General features: G+C 34.4%; 2 protein-coding genes across 10 annotated transcripts; both read right to left on the reverse strand.

The window, feature by feature from the left end:
• Positions 1 to 394: 394 nt before the first annotated feature.
• Positions 395 to 5,560, reverse strand: LOC127977677 (uncharacterized). Its single transcript, XM_052582667.1, has 10 exons — positions 5,454 to 5,560; positions 4,729 to 4,761; positions 4,324 to 4,492; positions 3,804 to 3,851; positions 3,436 to 3,601; positions 3,243 to 3,343; positions 3,099 to 3,156; positions 1,882 to 2,055; positions 1,697 to 1,777; positions 395 to 1,588 (listed from the first exon to the last, which is right to left on the reverse strand). The coding sequence occupies exons 1-10, from the start codon at positions 5,467 to 5,469 to the stop codon at positions 1,250 to 1,252; spliced, it is 1,185 nt and encodes a 394-aa protein (XP_052438627.1). The 5' UTR covers positions 5,470 to 5,560; the 3' UTR covers positions 395 to 1,249.
• Positions 5,561 to 6,728: 1,168 nt separating this feature from the next.
• On the reverse strand, positions 6,729 to 19,327 carry LOC127977678 (heme transporter hrg1-B). Of its 9 annotated transcripts, XR_008158282.1 has the most exons (7): positions 19,040 to 19,327; positions 17,825 to 17,902; positions 17,487 to 17,573; positions 17,276 to 17,307; positions 16,423 to 16,481; positions 11,466 to 11,610; positions 9,043 to 9,176 (listed from the first exon to the last, which is right to left on the reverse strand). XR_008158282.1 is itself a non-coding variant. In XM_052582668.1 (6 exons), exons 1-6 carry the CDS (start codon positions 19,225 to 19,227, stop codon positions 8,738 to 8,740), a joined length of 717 nt encoding a protein of 238 aa, XP_052438628.1. In that variant the 5' UTR covers positions 19,228 to 19,327; the 3' UTR covers positions 6,729 to 8,737. The 9 variants fall into 9 exon arrangements, 7 of the variants coding, with proteins under 7 accessions (XP_052438628.1, XP_052438630.1, XP_052438635.1 ...); XM_052582668.1 differs by lacking the exons at positions 11,466 to 11,610; positions 17,276 to 17,307 and adding an exon at positions 6,729 to 8,874 and having other exon boundaries at positions 9,009 to 9,176; XM_052582670.1 differs by lacking the exons at positions 11,466 to 11,610; positions 17,276 to 17,307 and adding an exon at positions 6,729 to 8,874 and having other exon boundaries at positions 9,009 to 9,176; positions 18,922 to 19,054.
• Between the last annotated feature and the right edge of the window lie 544 nt (positions 19,328 to 19,871).

Here is a 19,871-nt window from a genome sequence, read left to right on the forward strand (position 1 = left end):
GGCTCAGGTGTGTTAATCCACTTGCCAATTTCATTGGCGTTTTCTCTTAAAATCAGAGATGATTGGCCTCCCAAGTGAGACCCCATTTGTCGGTCGACATAACTCGTAGTGACCGACAGATAGGGAACCAGGTGTGTGTGTGTGTGTGTGTGTTACACCCCAGGATGTCCAAGTAATAGGCTCATAAATCTACTCATGCATAAAGCGAAGCAGAATTCGCCACCATTAGACCCACGGTGCCTACACCTGCCGTCCTAAACACAGAAGCCAGTCGCCCTCAGGAGGCTCTGTCTGCGGAGTGGTTCATTCAGGCCTGTTTCTGATCAAATCATAATTTTGCTCATACAAATATTGTGCATCAAGTGTGTTCAAGAGAAGAATGTGAAATCACCCAGACTTTTAGGCCACATTTTATTTCATAATGCTGCATCGATCTGATCTGAAACACAATAAGCTTGTTTTAATACTGAAAAAAAATCATATGATTTGTGAAGTTCGCATAACAAGTAATTAGTAAAAATGTGAAAGCTTGATGCAAAACATAAACCTCATCTCATAACAAAATTAGTCAAAATTATTGTAAAGCAAAGAAATCTAATTCTCAGTACTATAATGCAGAAAAAAAAATATTATTCTCATTGCAGTATTACAATTACAAAAAATGTAATTTGCAATGCCATTGCCAGTGCAATAATGTGAAAGTCTAATGCTTGTTACTGTAATGAAAAAATATGATATAACGTTTTTATCCAAAGCGACTTACAGTGCATTCAGGCTATCAATTTATATATATATATATATATATATATATATATATATATATATATATATATATATGCATTTAAATGGTAAATTATGTATCATTTACCATAATTTTTAACATTACTTCCACAATTATTATAAGACAAAAATAGGAATCAAAGAAACAACATTCAGATTTACTAAACTAATAAGACCTTTGTGTGGAAAATGTATGATGTTATATATATATATATATATGTGTGTGTGTGTGTGTGTGTGTGTGTGTGTGTGTGTGTGTGTGTGTGTGTGTGTGTGCGTGTGTGTGTGTGTGTGTGTGTGTGTGTGTGTGTGTGTGTGTGTGTGTGTGTATATATATATATATATATACATATATATATACATATATATATACATACATACATAGGGAATCGGCAAGCTTAAAACACCAAAGTTTTACGACGTCGCTCATTATCATTTATCAGAAGAATTTTTTTGTATTACATATTAATCACTTCACATCATCCCGTTCTTCCACGGTTATGTTTCTTTGAGGAATTATTTGAAGATGGTGGTGGTGGTGATGGTGATGATGGCGACCATGGTGATGATGACCATGGCTGCCATAAGTAAGAAGAGAGTGATGATGGTGGTGGCGGCTGTGGTGATGGTTCCTGCTGTGATGATGACCACCATGCTCCTGACGTCTGTGTACATGATGTGAATGCAGAACCACCTTTGATTCAACAATTGCTCGTTCATCCTGAGTAAGATGCGCACATATGGAGTTATAGAAGACGTCCAAATCTATGAAGACAACCGTTATGCCACCAAAGCCTTTCTGGAGCACCTGGAAATGAATAGATGCCGCATAATTTCTTGTGATTATCTTCCTTGTGATTATCCATCTAGTAGTTTACATTTCTACTTTATGTTACTGCTTTACAAATACACTTACCTCTGCAACAAGACTTTGCTCATCTGAGAAACTTGTTAAAGTAATGAACTTCTCTGGTCGACTTTTAATGGCCTGACACACCTGGAAGGATAAACGTTAAAGATGATTAAACAATTTAGCTTAAGATCTCCCTGAGGAAGCTAATAATTAATGCTAAGCTAATCCTATCTGCAGTTATAACCTACCCGATCGCCCAGGTAGAAGCCCAAAACGTGGATGTGATCCTTCTTTCCTGTCTCTGTATTCATGTCCTCATGATTGAAATGATCCCTGTGGTGATGCCTTCGTCGTGACCGGCGTAGAAAAGCAGGCATAGCTAGACTGAACTTTTGTAGGTCAACATGCTGGTCCTGCCAGTGCTAGACAGAAATATGAGGTAAACCCAGTCAGAATGCTAACATGCTAACATGCTAACAGATGAATGTGATTTACCCAAATATGACAGGCTACATCCTTGTTGGTTCTGGAATAACATTTATATGAAGATCTCAAGAATCATAGATGTGATAAAGTTTTACAGACTAATTTTTTTTTCTTTATTTTTGGAGGTAGTTTTAGTGGTAGAAATGGTGTTAGGTCTATTAGTTATGTTTTTCCTAGACCATAAAAAGAATGTGGATGCAGGAGTATGATCTACTAGAATAAATCACTTTATGTGGGCTGCATTTATGTAGGCCAAAACCCGGAAAAGTGTTAGCATTTTAGCATAGCATCATCCTGAGCGGTTTCCATTGTCCTGAAGTCAATGGGTTTTTTTTTTATTATTTTTTTGCTTGGATGCCTAAAATAAGGTCTGTGGTGAACACAAACTCAAGATATATTTATTCTACTACATAAAATACATCAGTAATACCCCACTTGTGTTCTTTAAAGTTTTTTGCTCGCTAACAAGTTGCTAAATAGGACTACAGAAGCTGTCGGGACATTAAACATGCAGGTAAACTCAACTAGTCTGCTTTTAAACCCTTGTTGTGTTGTGCTTTTGCAAATTTTTTGATCTCGAACTTTCAGGGGAAATATTTTTTTAAATAAAGACTAAAAGAGTTAGGAATCTTAATGGCGGTGTGATGTTGAAATCATGTGACTGTGGTGTAGGTCGTTTATAGTCTACATTTAGCTTTTTAATTCCAGTGATTGCATTAAGGCTGCAAAATTCATAAAAGTTCTGTTCATTTCTGAAGATTATAATAATGAACAAAGCGTGTAACGATCAGAAACCTTTGTAAAGCTTATTTTCTGCAATAATCCAAAAGCCAATGGAATAATCTCATTGGATTTTTGTGGAGTGAACCAGAGTGAGTCTAACATCCAAAACTATGTCATCCTTGAGGCACTCAATTAATTTTAAAGCCAACTAATAAATGCCTGTCTTAACAAATTATAAGAAATGTGAGCAGTTTACCATGTATGGTCCATCCTTTTTGAGCTGAGCAGGCAAAATGGAGATGAAGTCCACATACCTTTTGAAAGGAAGGAAACTATTAAGTACAGAAAATAACCGAGCACAGTAAGTGCAATATGAATAGTGCGAAGGAACGAGACTCACTGTGAAAGTGTCTGCTCATCATCACTGTGGTCAACAGGCCCTAGTACAGACACTGACAGAAGTAGAGGCTGTGCTTCTTTTTTAAATGCGCCTTTTAGTATCTACAGACAAAAATTGAAGCTTGTAATACAATTTATTGTTATTAAAGCGAAACTCAATTAAAAGTGTTCTGCCTGAAAATAATAGTCCTTGCCTTCAGAAAATTTGTGAGTAGCTCTGTGTTTCTACTAGATTCGTCAAAAGTAGGGCCATCCAGCCAGGTCACGTCTAGGCCGTCTAAACTCTTGTCTTTTAAGTATTTCAATAGTGTTTGAACAAAATTCTCAATGCTCGCTTCATTAGCAGACATCAGCTCCAACCTAAACAACACATTTTATTGGTGTCAGAAGGTGCCAATATGTGCACTGTCAATATAATGGGACAACTACTACATGTTATTTTTTTTATCTTTTGTGCTTTAAGTTCAACTTTTTCACGAGTTTCTCAGAGATTCCCTTTGTCAGTAAGTACAAGCAAAGTGGTTTCAAAAAATGGATAAGTAGGTTGAAAAATGTTTTGTACCTTGATGATCTGACTTCCAAACCAAGCAAAATCTTCAAAGCTGGATTTCTGGGGGAAATTATATTATATTTCTATAAACACATTTTTACATATTATTTCAATAAAAGTGTGTGTAAAAAGGCTGAAATAGTGTATTCTGATTATACACATACGTATAATATACAAATAAATAGAATACATTTTTTAAATTAATATTAATTAAGAATTAATATAATTTATTGATTTATTTTTTACAAATGTATGAAATTTTAGCCGTTCAGTCCAGGGTTAACTTAAACTACAGCTAAAACTAACACAGTCAAAAATATTATTTAATAATATTTCAGCTAACTGCCAAGACAAGATTTCTTTTCATTGAAGTTGAAGTACTAAAATAACTTAATAATACAATTAAAAAAAATTATAATAATAAGAAACATTGCAAAAATGGCAAAAACTATAAAAACTGAAATGAAAACAAAAATGTCAATATTGACTCTAAAAGTAGGTTCAGTTAAACAATAAACATCAAAAATCAGACCTCTCCTTCATGCTTCTAAGAGTAACGCTGTCATCTTCCGACAGGCTTTGGAGGTAAAGGTCACCATCAGTGGAGGTCAAGGGGAGGATGATGTGAGAGCACGGCCCTTCATGTGTGCGGTGTGTTAAAACATCCAGATAGCAGGTCATTCTGTGACTCCTCTGCGCATCTGAGACAAAGGAGTGAGAGAAAACTTCAGGGCTGTGTTATTATTGTTACTCTGAATGCATTCAGTCTAAGTTTACTTTTTAAATTAAAGCTTGTTCCTCCTCACAAATGTGTCCTTTCTCAAGTGCTCTCTAATCTAGCAGCCGTGTGCTTCTACCACATGACACCGTCACCAATGCAGTGTTCTCCTTGAGAGAATGTTAAATGACATTTTAAACAGGTAATGAGTGGACTCACCCACTGAAATCACCAGGCAAAGAAATGCAAAAGCTGAAAAACAATAAAAAAAAAACATTATTAATTAAATCATTATTAATATCTAAGAATTCTATGAAAAATTGTTAAAAACTTTTTAAAGACTTTTTTTTTTTTTTTTTTTTTTTTTTTGTGCAAGTCAATAAGTCTGTGGCTGTTTTAGCGGCGGAAACCTAAATTAAGTGCCACATCCTGATGTGTAAGTGTTGGTAAGGATAATACTTAACTGCACAAATGATGGCAACAAATTAAACGCAACATAGCATGAAAATGTCTTACATGCAAAGTTATTGTATGTTATATCATAACATAATTGGGGTTGGTAAAGTTTTTTTTGTATTGTTTTTGAAAGAAATCTCTAATGCTCACCAAAGCTGCATTAATTTATATTTTAGTATATTTTGTAACAAGTTTGTGCATGTGGTTGCTTTTAATGAATTGTGTGTGTGTGTGTGTGTGTGTGTGTGTGTGTGTGTGTGTGTGTGTGTGTGTGTGTGAATAATTCTATAAAACATCTTACTGACCCCAAACATTAGAACGATTGTGAATTTAAAACATATTCAAGAAAAAAAATCACTTCTAAGACACTTAGTAAAATATATGTAAACTATCATCACATAATCTGTTGTTTAATAATGCCATTTAAATGTCAAAGTTTCACAATGGTTTGAAGAACAAAATTACAGAACAATGCACTGTATACTTGCCTCTGTTGAGCTGCATTGTTCCTGAAGAAGACACTAGCTGCTGTGTTGTGTGATAAAGACAGACTATATGTTATAAACATACAAACACCACTTCCTGTCTCAGTACTGCCCCAGCTGTTCCCCGTCTGCTTTCACATATTGCTGATGAGAAGCCCACATCCTGATGACTGCAGTCTTGTACACCAGGCCTGTGCCATCCTCCATATAATGAAACAGTGTTGACTGTATTGACTGATAGTGATTTAAGTAGACTTCAAGGACCCATCACATTCAAGGATGCATGTTGAATGACACCTGATGGGTTTAGAGACCGTGATTCTCTTCCTTACTCCAGATTAAGATTTGTTTTATCCAGCTCAAAAACCATAATCCCCACCCCTTGAAAATAGTGCATGTCTGTTTCAGTCTGTATACTACATCCGTAACAGTTTTGAATTAACGTGTACATTTGAGTACTAGCCTTTTTTTAGCTTTGGCATAATGGTTAGAGTTGGACTTGTAACCTGAAGGTCGCGGGTTTAAGTCTCGGTGCTGGCAGGAGTTGGGGCGAGGGTGGAGTGAATGAACATTGCTCTCTTCCACCCTCAATGCCCACGGCTGAAGTGCCCTTGAGCAAGTCACTGAACCCCCAATTGCTCCCCAGACGCTGGATATAGCTGCCCACTGCTCCAGGTGTGTGTTCACGTCTCAATGCTGTGTGTGTGCATGCTTGGATGGGTTAAAAGCAGAGCATCAATTCCGAGTATAGGTTACCATACTTGGCAAATGTCACGACTTTCTTTTTTTCAGGTCACAGTGGTGAGTCTGGCCTACAGAGCTTCAAAACACCAAGGAGTCTGTTTATAATCAAGAAGTCAACAGATGTAAGCCAACATGAAAATCTGTTTTAAAGCAAATGTTACAAAGCTAAACCTAAAATGAACAACATTCACCACATAATATTAAGCAACTCTATGCAGTTTCATTTACTGTCGTAAATAAGGAAGAAATGTATGTGGTGAGTGTGGGAAAGAAAAAGAAGCCATTCGTCTTATTAGTAATCAGAGGTCAGTGTATCATCAGAATAATTTTTAAAGTGATATTTCAAGGCAAAAAACTTCCAGCAGCAGATTCAGCTTGTTGAAATGAAAGTAAAAGAATATTATTGAACTGCAACCCCCTGCTGGTGAGAAGTGCAAACATGATACTACAAACTGCGTCAAACTTCAGATCAGTGTATACTTCAAGACAACTCTTTAAAGAGAAAAGATGAGGAAAAACACAAGAATTGTGGGATAGATTAAAACAGCAGTACTTTAATTGCCTTTAAAGGTCCCAATGTAACACATACTGTGCAAAGTTTTAAGCAACATATAGTACAAATCTTCTTTACATACATGCTATAGAGTGAAATATTGTAGATAAAAGTTCACAATTTTGATGGTGACCCCTTATTCTCATTTAAACAAATAATACATTTAACATTTCTATGCAATCTAGTGCAAAGTAATCTGTTTTTGATACTTTTTGGCTCCTAAAAGTGAATGGTTTTCCAAAAAACTTTTGAAATGATTTACTCAACCTCATTATAATTTTTTTTTCTCTCCCTTGTGGGACACAAAAGAGAAGTTCATTTAGTAATTGATAAAACTTTAGTTTGTTTCTCATACAAAGCTCTAATATGAGTTGTATGGTCTCCTTTTTTACTATATAAAAAAATGGGTTTAAATGACATGGCAGTGAATATATGTCAGAATTTTGAGAGAACTATTCCTTTAACATCTGCAAATGATCACAAATCAGACCCATGCATACTTAACATCTGCTCAACGCACACAGAGACTGAGCACTCATCTTTTAAAAGAACAAAGAACATGAATTTCACAACATAAACACGTATTTGTTTTATCTGATAAAAAAAATCCCAAAGTAGCATTTCAGATGGCATAACATATTACATTTTCAAAAATGTGGTGAATCCAGCTCATGGTTATAACTTAACACAATTAAGTAATAATGTCACTAAAAACATATCTGCAGAAGAATGAACACCAGTTAGCCATTCATTCAATTGCTCCATCACCGCCGCTTACGGCAAACAGTGGAACTGCATAATAATAATGCATCAACAGTAACGTTCGGAACTGAATACTACTGCCACATATTTACAACTATGCATATAAAGGTAGTGTGCAAAACAGAATGCATTATGCACCAATAAGCTTAGAATGCTACATTGTCACATTTCAATGAGTAATAATGTATTTAGTTACTTTGGATGTCTTGATTTTTAGTAGTCTGATCAAATAATGAGTCAACATGTTAAAAGGCTAACATTTCTCACTACTCATCACGTTGAAGTCATATGCCCTTCATTGTGAGATATATATAGTGTCCTGTGCACTGTTTGGGAGAACAGTATGCACTACACAGAAAATGGATAATTTAAACTGTAATAATATTTCACAATATAACTGTTTTAATCCATTTTTGATCAAATAAATGCAGCCTTGGTGAGCATAATATACTTCTTTCATAAACATATAAAAAAAAAAAAAAGCTAGTGTACATACTGCAGAAATACTATTATGGTAGTATGCAGTTCCGATCACAGTCCGTCATAAATAGAACTCAGTATAAACAACATTTAAAGAGAAATAACATGGCAAACAATAAAGAACACGGTCTATGTCTGAAAACAATAGTAACATTAAATCAAAGTCAATTCCACCATCGCTGACTGAAAACTGTAAACTAATTTACTACTCTGAGAAAAAAACATTGGCAAACATTGAACCTCAGCAATTGGACCAAATTCACCCAAAAAGGTTTATAGTGGTTGCCTAGGAATGCATATTGTCACTAGGACAAGGCCTGTGACAAGCTTGTTGCACCCCTAAATGTACAATTGTTGTGCTTTTTTTCTGACAGTAGAGGAAAGCCTTCATTTCAAATATGACATTTTGGACCGTCACTGCCCTGGGTAAAGTAAAAACTACCTGTGACCAAATCCTAATGTATTAACTGCCTATGCAAACACTTGTCATACCTTTATCCAATGTCAATATAAAACCCTCTATTAACTCAAAATGACAGGAAAGAGGCAGATCGCAGACATTCACTGACTTCTTACTCCAGGGCATGGATCAGAGGGAAGGAGGGGCTGAGATTTGAGTCTTTTCTGTAAAAGCAAGGAGGCCGTAAGATGGTATTATAAAAGGAGATCCATCCATCCTTCCATCTTCATATTGGCAGGTGAAGCCACCGACTGGCAACTACAAATCTATTACAGATGAAGGAGCCAATCAAAAGTCACTGAGGATGCTGATGTCAGCAAACTCCTGATGGTAACGGTAGGAGTACATGCCCAGCAGGAAGGCCCATTTAAGAGTCATGAAGCTCCACACGGATGACAGATAGAAGCTTTTGGGGTCAGTTATTGCTGAAGAAAAAAACATACAGAACACATTACAGACAACACTATCCACTTTAAACATGCATATTTTACAGTTAGTTTTTTAATTGGGGGGGGGGGGGCATTTTATTAGACAAAGCTGTCCATGTGAAGTTACTTACATTCCTTTTCTAGAACAGCTAAAGCTATGAATGTGGCAAAAGCTGCAACAGCCAGGAGGGAGAAGACGGAACTAACAAACATGAAGAACTTGAGTCCCTTGAGCCATGTGCGCCAGTAGTCCTGAATGTACATAATGTGGGTGACCAGTGCCCAGAGTGCCAGAACTCCTGGAGATTTAAACCATAAGATATACACAGCCATACACTGAACAATTAATTGGTGTACACTGTAAAAAAAAAATAATAATAATAATAAGAATAATAATAACAATAATAAAGAATAAATGAATGATAGAAAGAAGTAAAATATGTACTGGTAGTTAATTTTCGGACATTATCCAATAATTCTTTTGACATTTTTCGACATTACACAATGCAATGAAGTGCAAAAATAAAAACAAAACACCTGGTAAAACACCTGGAAATAATAAATACTGAAAATTCTCTAATATTAACACAGTACATTGTGCTATTTATAAATATGTATATTTAATATATATATATAAAAAAAAAAATATATATATATATATAGCTTTTCAGGTAACACTTTGAATTAAAAGTAAACTTTTAAGTAGAAAAACTAGAAAGTGTTTTCTTACTGTATTTAGAACTTTTAGAAATATTGAGTGCAAAGTAAAAAAAAAAAAAGTAAAATAAATTAAGATGAATCAAAAGGAGAACACAAACACAACTTGTTTATTTATGTAGAATAAAATCAATTATTTAAATATGAATTTATTTATATTGTTTTGATTATATAAATGTAATAGGATGGGATATGTTTTTCTTTCTCTCTCTGTGTAGAAATAGTCAGAAGTCGGCATAATTATGGGTGAAGGTTTCCAAAGTCATTTAAAAAATTTAACAGGCTGATCCTTATAAGAAAAGAAAAATAAATCACGAATTATTTCTCTATTGTGGTAGCGAACCACACACTGCAGACTGTATTATACACAATGTGACAGCCAGAGATCTTTCCAACCGCAACAACACACATTCGTTGTTAATAACAACGAATTAAAAGACGTGACAGAAAAAGAAACAGGATGTGAAATGTCTATATTTGACAGCGGATGGGTGAAGACAATGAGTCTGTGGCCTTGAGTTTATTTACAGACCTGATAATCCGCCCATCGCCGCCGTCCATGGCTGTTTATAAACCACATTCCACACGATAAACGCCGAAAATCCCACCAACACGCCGAACGTGGCATATCCCACACTGATGTAGATCCTGTTCGGACCCATTAATCATGTATACAGTACCGCAGTAAAGCTGTTAAACGAGGCTGAAGGGAAGGATTATACCATCGATGAGAGATTATGTAACGCAGCTCTGCTTATTCGTAAACACGACTGCATGAACCGGAAGAGCTCCCCGGTATCCCCATAGCAACCATCAACAACCTCACAGTCGCGGACGTTTGAATAGTTAGACAAAACGTTTTATTTCTATATGGATATTCTAAAAATGCATTTAAATCAACTAAATATGTGCGAACAACGGAAGCATTTTAATGCTATCCATTTAGAATTTTATTTAAAATTATATAACGTTATTTAAACTTGCAAAACACGTGTGTATACTTTAAATATTGTAAAAATCAAAGGTTCTCATTTCATAGCATGACTCATAAATGCTGCAATGCTCATCTTGAAAATTATGGCTAATCATAATGTGCTCAAATAATAATTATGCATTAAATGTGCGTTCATTGCTGAGAATTGAATTATGTACGCATGCTAATTAAACACTCGTTTATTGTAAATAATTACAGTATAAGGTGTATATTTACAGGAAAGGTGTGTGGAAACATCTAGAGGCTACACACATGATGTCACATGTTTCTTGTTGTTTGCACAGCACTGCAGATGGTGGTTTTAATCTGTTTGATCTCTGCTCGCTGCTCAGTGGTTTGCCATCTAACTATGAGACTCATTCTCAGGCACTACAGTAGCTGTGAAACAAACAAAAAACTAAATAAATAATAATAATAACAATCTTAATTGCAAATAGGTTGTCAAAACTAACGGGAGTGATCATCAGTGTGCATCGATTATGCAGATCATGCATAAAATTCCATTACAGAATAGAAGAAATGCTACACCCAGAATTAATCAGGCCTAAATCATTCACAAACTGTTCCTTGTGATCATATAAAATGTGTGTAAAATTTGCAATAGTAATGAATTAACTGTGCGGGTAGACATTATGATGTTACCACTGCAAGGAACGAAAAACGTCCAAGCTGTATCCATTTAAAATGATCAAAATGATGATCTCAAGCAGTGTTGAGCACACATCTTTAGCCAGACAGATACTAATGCCCATATAAACAGAATACGAGTCCAGAGAGTACTGAACCAGGCCATAGATGTACTTTGGCCCCGTTTCCCCACCAGTCACTGTTAAAAAGTGAAAGACATTTTAAGACACACCTCCATAAGTCAACTTACATGAAATGAACACAAAGCCACTTTTTGTCACCAGTCAGAGAGCAGCAGGAAGCCGGTAACTCACATGGTTTCAGCGATTCAAATGAGAGCAACACTATGTGGTTTCCTCTGTATGCCTCACAGACAGCACTGGGAGACATAAAGACTAAAGAGAGAGATCAAGCGAGAGATAAAGAGAAAGAAAAAGTCAGACAGAGACAGAGACGGATGAACGGTGCTCGCCTTGAAGACATTAAAGACAAAACTGATCCTGGCACTGAAGAAAACTATTTGGAAAAGAAAGAAAACACTGTCAACATAATCTACAGACGTACTGGTAAGTGTGGTTATGAAATCTATCACCGACAGATACAACATTTACCTTGTATTTGAGTAGAAGAGTGTTTAACTTGAGAACACGAGATCTGATCCTGAAAAATGACTTGAATTATATACTTATTAATAGTTTTGTTATATAATTAGAATTTCTGACAAATTCTGAACAAAACCTGAATCAGTGTATTGTGATACATTTTCAGGTAACTGCAAAACGTTTTTACAGCGCTGATAGGAAAAAAAAAAAGGCTGATCGTATTTCATTGTAACAAAATTTCATCATCATAATCATAAAAAATATATAACAAAATTACTAATATTTTAATATACTTTAATAAAATATCCATTATGATTATGTGTATTAAAATAAATACATTTACATTTAATGTAACAAGGGCTTTTAAATAATAAAATAAATAAAAAGAAAACAGATAGAATAGAGAAAAAATAAGAAACAAAACAAGAAAAATACAAGAAAAATAATAGAGCAAGTTGTTAGAGGTCTTTTTTATAATTGTATAATAAATGAAAAGAAAATAGATTACAAAAAGATAAGAAAGGGAGTTAGATTTGTTTTTAAGATTAGAACTAGAATAGTGAGTGTTAAAGTTAAAGGGTCAAATAGAGATGGAAGAGATGTGTTTTAAGCCGATTCTTGAAGATGGCTAAAGACTCAGCTACTCGGATTGAGTTGGGGAGGTCATTCCACCAGGAGGGAACATTTAATTTAAAAGTCCGTAAAAGTGACTTTGTGCTTCTTTGGGATGGCACAATCAAGCAACGTTCACTTGCAGAACACAAGCTTCTAGAGGGCACATAAGTCTGAAAAAATAAATTAAGGTAAATGGGTGCAGAGCCAGTGGTAGTTTTGTAGGCAAACATCAATGCCTTGAAAAAAAATATAATAAATACATTAATTCAATTAATACATTTTTTTCTTTATTAAGGAATTTAGTAATTGTAATGACAGTAACGATAAATAATAATAATAATAATAAATATATTTACAACCTGTTTTACACATTAGCTAAAAATTAGCTATGGTTGTGCTTTTAATAATCTTGAGTGGAAAAAGAAAGCGCAGAAATTCTCAAATAACTATGGGAAATTCTGTGGGCATTTGATTTATCATGATGCTGGGAAATGTAAGAGACTAGTGGGTGACAGAAGCCGCGAGAAAGTGACCTGTGAATTTACAGAAGCCCCCAAACAGCAGACAGGAAGTTACACATAATGTGGCTGAGTAGGTGTGCATTTTAAACACCTACCTTCGGGGGCTTTCAGCACTTCCTATTTCCCTGGACTTCCAATATAAACAATATTTCCTTCCTCCACGGACAACAGAGATCCTCTCTTTCTATGAAATGGGGCGCTTAGTTGGTATGGGAAGGAAAAAGATGATTTGGAATGACAGGATTTATGAGCTTGTAAAATCACATACTGTTGTGTAAAGACGGAAGCAGTCTTCGTGTGCATGTGCGAAGCTTGAGAGTCCAGTGAACGGGACATTAATGTGTGTGAATTTTAATTAAAGTGAAATGATGTTGCATTGGGAATCTACAGCGAGTTGAAGATTGATTACAAAAGGCTGTGATTTGTTGCAGGAAGTCCTACACCCTTTCCCAAAGGAACCGTGCGCTTGTTTCTCGCTGTATTTTACTCTCTGTGATGTGAAAGTATTCTAGAAATGTAGTACTGGTTTGCCAGTTAAAATAGTTTATTTGTGAACTTTGTGCACACTTAAGGAAAATGTAAAGTACTATGGTTATACAGTAGATTAAGAATACAGGCTACTATAAACGCTGTCACTAAATTGACTCCAGTTTATCAAGTGTGTAAAATGTACTATAGCTGTAAATGCACACTAGAGGGCACACTAAGTCAAGCAGCACTATTGCTATTTGTTTAGATATTGTGTATAGATTTAAATATAAGGAGGCAGATTTATATACAGGCCAGAATATCACTTGTGATGGCAGTAAACAACCACCTAACAACCCAGAAAACCTTAGTTACTGCACAGCAACACCCTGGCAACCACACACAAGATCCTCAATGTAATGTTTTTTTTTTTGTTTTGTTTTTTTTGCATGAGCAAGTGCCACCTAAATCTAATTGAATGTTGTTGTTTTAGTTTTTTTAAACACAGTTGACTTTTTAATTCACAAATAATAATAATAAATATTCAATACATATAAATCAAAAACATATTATAATAAAACAAACATTAAAATTATATTTAGTAATTAAGATTTAAATAAGTTAAATAATAATAAAACATTACTTTAAAAAATTATATATATATATATATATATATATATATATATATATATATATATATATATATATATATATATATATATATATATATATATATATATATATAATAAATAAATTTATTTTATATATTCAACCTTTATTTAACCAGGAAAATAAAAGCTCTTTTATAAGAGTGTCCTGGCCAAGAAGTAATTGCACAAAATAAAACACAATACACAAAACCGACGAAATTCAACAGTTAGTCAACATCATGGTTAATTCAAGCAGCTATTATTATCAGTCATTATCATTTAAATTTCATTATTACCTTCCGTTTACTTAATAGGGTTTCTGAGATATACAATAAATTATTCCACTGCCATAGACTTCAGAGGTAACTAAGTATAAAGCTCTGCAAAACAATTCTTCCAGCTGTTAACTAGGTTAACTGACTGGGTCTTAATAGACTATTGTCTTCTCGATCTGTGAGTTTATATCAATCTAAAATATTTTGTTTAAAATGTTGTCAATGTAGCATGTTCATATCTGAAAAGGCATCCACATCTTTTTATTGACACTGCACACAGACACATTTTGACTGTCTAAAACATCTATAGTGTCTCTTTCTATCTGATCTGAGTCAAACCTGTGCTTCTCTGTCTGATACAAACTACAAGCTCAGGTGCCTTGTGAGAATCACATAGAGGAGAACTGGATTTCTGAGTTCTGTCATTGGCACCGCTTTTGCCATACGCAACCACTGACACATACACACACACACACACACACACACACAAACATACAGCAGTCAGGCACAAAGCAAATTGAAAGATTGTGAAAAAGAAAGACGTACATGGAGGATATACACAGCAGAATGCTCTCTTTCTTTAAACAGATCTTGTCTGCTAAGAAGAAAAACAAGACTCGTTAAGACAAAACTAATATTCTTCTGTGGAAGTGAATACCTGTTTTGCAAGATGTAGACCTCACGATTAGTGTTGTGAAAGTTTGCAAACATCAAATCACATATCTGTTGTTTCTGTGAGCACACAAATGCATGCATGAATACTAGTTTGCATGGCACTTCCCAGAAATGGTACTAAACTTTATAAAATAGTCAGTGAAAGGAGGAACTTAAGCTTCGGAAAAAGGCTGATCATCAAACTTAGAAGGTAAACTATTTTAATATACGCTGTTTTATGTTTTAGTAGTTATTCAGTTTATATGAGGTTTGACATTTTGACAACTAATTATTCAACTAATTTAAATCCCTGACTTGTGTGAATTTGTAATCTTTATTTAATATCTTACAAAATGCATTAATTACAACAAATAAAATAAATGAATAGTTTGGGGTTTAATTAGCCTTTATTTCACATTAATATAAAAAATAAAATAAAAAAGTTTAACAATGTATTTTAGATTCTTGTCCTCTGGTCGTGCTGTAGAAGGTCCAAATAAGGTTATTTCCTTTTTCTAAATGGGGGAAATAAAGGTAGGTAGAAAATATATGGGACAAATTTGGCTAAATATTACATTTTGTGTATTTAAATTAATCAATCCCTATGTTTTCACTACATTGACTACAAATTATGTCAAAATTATATTTTTGAATGGTTTTAAATGGCAAAACATGTCTAGAACAGCTCTGATGTGTGCAGGCCAAATATATATATATGCAAGCAAAGCCTTGTCATGCTCGTGTTGAAACACCAACTGCTTTCGCTTCAGCAGCCATTTCTGTTTTGGCGAGAGATGCTGGTTTTGTGGGTCTGTTACTGCAGTGCTGACAGAGATAATAAACCCAGGACAACAGTTGAGAAGTATTTTTGGGCCCCTTATGGAGGAAGGCAGGTGAACAGAGCCAAAACACTGAAAAGCTTCCAAAGAATGTGCAAATTCAAGGAATCTTTGCAGCCACCCAGTTACAACATTTTACACATAATCATAATAACTCGCACTCAAACTCAGTTTAGCATAGCACATTATCACATAAGTGGTTAGTGTTAAATCAATGTTCCTAACTAATTAAGCTCAAAAGAAGAATCTGTGAGACCTAATACACACTTGTCAAGGTGTTTACAGCTTGGATTGCAAGTACAGACAAACCGCTTTTCTGTTTGTTATGCTCCGCTGTGTGTTTTGATCCCCAATCAGAAACTAAGCTGATTTACATACATGTGTAAAAAAAAAAAAGCAGGAACATAGTGTATTCAGATCTTGTTATTCCATTATTTTGGACTGAGGAGTGGAACAGCAGTGGATGAAAGACTCCACAGTATAGTGACTCAATGTTTTTATATTTCAGTCCTCCAGGAAAGGAAGCCCACTCTCCTGAAACAATAGCCGGGATCTAAACAAATATTATTTAATGTTCCCTTACCTCCAGCCACATGGACATTCTCAGGGTTGGACCTGTCTTTAGAATGTCCCCAACGTGACCTGTGGGTGGGGATGACATACATGTTAGGACAATGCCCATTAAAGTAAATGACATTCATTCCTCAAAAAGATAATACATTTTAGTAAATGATAATTAATATAATTAGCATGGGATACCAGTGTTAATACACTGTAAGTGCTGTTCCAATCCCTGTGAGCTGTTCACCTCCAAATAGTAATCAGAAAAATATGTTGCCTTTTAAGATAACCTGTTTTAGCTCAAATCTAAGACAGCATTGCATATAATCAAGGATAAGGCAATCCAAGAATAGACTGCCTGTGACAAGCCTGTTGAAAACCTGATGGCGGACAGAGACAAGGAAAATTCAAGGAAAAAGAATACATACAGTAATATAAAAGATATATTTATGCAGCATATATTTATTTTAAAATATGAGATAGATATTATATAAAATATTTTTTAAATATTAAATAATATATTTAAACGTTATTACTTTTAAATATTTATTTTATATATTTAATTATATATATATATATATATATATATATATATATATATATATATATATATATATATATATATATATATATATATATATATATATATATGTATGTATGTTTACACGCACAAACCATATTTAACATACTGTTTATACATTTGTATTATTTAAATAAATATTTCATTTCTTATTTTTTTATTTTTGTGTGTAGAGTAATATATTTGATATTTACGTATATAATTGTATATATTTATTATATATACATTTACTGAATATACTGCATGATTATATATTAAGATTTGAGTTAGGATGATAGAAATTGAGGCAGCTTACTAGATTCTGGAAAAGAGCTTGAGTTTCCATCTCTGGAACAATTTGCAAGTATGGAAACAAACAGTGAGCAAATACAATACTCATCGGAGTTCACATTATCCTGCCACTGGGTTTTGTGGGAGTCACGAGATCTCACAAATCATAAGCATGAGATGAGAGATAACATGATGTAACATTAAAAGGAGAGCAAATTGAATCAAACAGTACTGACTTCTCTTTCTTTACTTTTGTCTCCTCAGAGGCTCCAGCAAGCATGTGCTCAGAAGACACATTCCTCCGGTTGTCTCTGCGCTCGTCCCTTGAAAAGGTACAGAAAATTTAAATTACTTCCTTTACTGTAATTACTGTGTGGACATACAATCTTTTTCTTTGCACTGGCATAATTCATTGCTCTCTTATCCACCATCTTTAAAGCAAACCCATTTTATTAGACTGCAAACATTCAAAACTTATAAAAAAAAAAAAAAAAGTGACCTATTCAAACTTAAGAGGGATTTTTAATCAAGCCAGTGCTGCAGTTTCCTGTTCATTTTATTCTTTCACTCCAACCTTGGCACCTGCGTTAGTAAATAAGGTGGGTTATGGACACGCCCCCTGATCCTCACCCCCTCAAGGTTTATCATGCAGCTGGAACACACAGATAAGAGCACTTAAGGAGAGACAGAGTCAAAAACATGAGCTAAACACATTTTGCCTGCTCTAGTGGTTCTTTTACTGCAAGTTTCTATATTTCATTTCTGGATGCAGATGAAATAATCCTTCACTGTACTATGAAAATAATAGAAAAAGACAGCTGCGTTAATTTCACTTAATAACCTTCTATGCTGTGTTTTATCATTTTAATTGCAATAATGTCCCAAAATTGTATTATATTTAACAGATCATTCGTTCATGCCCATTCAAATGGTTAGAAATGTCAAACTGTATATCTAGTTTTTTTTTTTTAAGTTTTAATTTTAGTTATTTTAATACATGTTAAATTAAATGAAATTAAATGTTTCCCTAAGCAAGTAGCTGAAATAAAATGTTGAAGTTTTAATTACATTTTAAGAAAACAAAAACTTTATTTAATTTTTTAATATTTTAAGTGACAAAAAAATGTGTGTGCGTGTGTACCCATTTTATTAATAGTTTTTAAACAGTAATGATACCATTACTGTATGGTACCACCCACCACACGACTTTGAAAGGGTTAAACAATAAAAATAAATAGCCTACAATGTGTATTTAAAAGAAGCTCTCATTATTAACACATTAAATAAGCAACTTGCAGCTTGTAAAAAATAAGGTTTACCAAATATTACTTAATTCACACAAAAAATAAAAATCAAGCGAAAACAAAAGTCTATATTATGTATCTCCTGGGCCCAGGTTCGGGTTAATTTTTAGGCCTGGTACAATTATGACATGGGTTAAAAAAATAGTTCCACAAGTAGACTAAATTATAGCCTTGTTGGGTTGTCTAGGCCTAATGTTTTGTTTCATAATCGTTGGAGCACCGTGATCTCCATTAAAAAAAATAATTATCCAGAGTCATTGCTTTAAAAAAATACATAATATATCTGGCATCTAAATCATAGGCCTACTATTAGTAACGTTACTGTTTAAAATGTACGTTAGATTAAAAAGTTTACAATCTTACACACTTTATGTAGTACATTTACAAGAATTTGGTACAATTAATGTTATAATGTCTCCCTCTCGGTCCGTTCCGCGACCCATGTACGATTGTAAAATTCGTTCAGATCTGATGTAAACAAACACCTGCGGATAATCCACGCGGATGCTGCTGCTGGTTTGAGTAGTGAGAGGCGCGCCCCCAGTACACGCTTGGGCGGGGCGGGGGCGGGAGCGCGGGGTGGTGCCTCGACTGGATTGTCGAGAACGCGCAGGCAAGTCTGACAGCGAGCAGCAGGTTTTAATGGCATTCTGAGGCTGGAAATTTCACGCATGTAGGAATGCAGCGTGCAGGTCCGGTTGTCCTTAAACAGGGATTGTCAAATCCTTATTGCAGATGTAGTTTTCGACATGTGTTGCTGCAACAGATGATCCTTAAGTAAAATAATTGTTCATACATCGGACCTTACTGAAACATGCATCTATTTCGGAGTTACAATTACCAAATCTTTCCCGATCGGTGTAACAGTGAGAAAACACCTCAGATCCGGGGAATCAGCTGGGTAAGTAGTAGAAATAAATTATTTAAACATACTGGCTATTTGTCACGAAAGAAAGAAAAACTTCTATATCAAAGAATGTTGTAAGCGTTAATAAATCCTGCCAATTCAACTGAATAGGCTACGCATTAGTGCTGCTTTAAAAATGTCATCTTCCTGGAAAAAAAAACAATAATAATAATAATAACATGGAAAAACTATTTTGTTTACTTGTTTAAAGATTGTATATAAGACATTAAATGCTAGTGTCTGCTTTTAGTTGGCAGAACCCATTGGAATAACCCATACAATATTCCCATTGTGAATACGTGCAGGTGCAATTTTCCCAGAACATACTATTGACTCTGTATAGCCAATAAAGTGTGTTTGTTTGCATGTCAGGATGTGTGTGAAGGGAAGATGGCTTTGAAACCGATGCC

This window comes from Carassius gibelio, chromosome B18 (genome assembly GCF_023724105.1).
Source record: "Carassius gibelio isolate Cgi1373 ecotype wild population from Czech Republic chromosome B18, carGib1.2-hapl.c, whole genome shotgun sequence".
NCBI classification, from domain to species: domain Eukaryota; kingdom Metazoa; phylum Chordata; class Actinopteri; order Cypriniformes; family Cyprinidae; genus Carassius; species Carassius gibelio.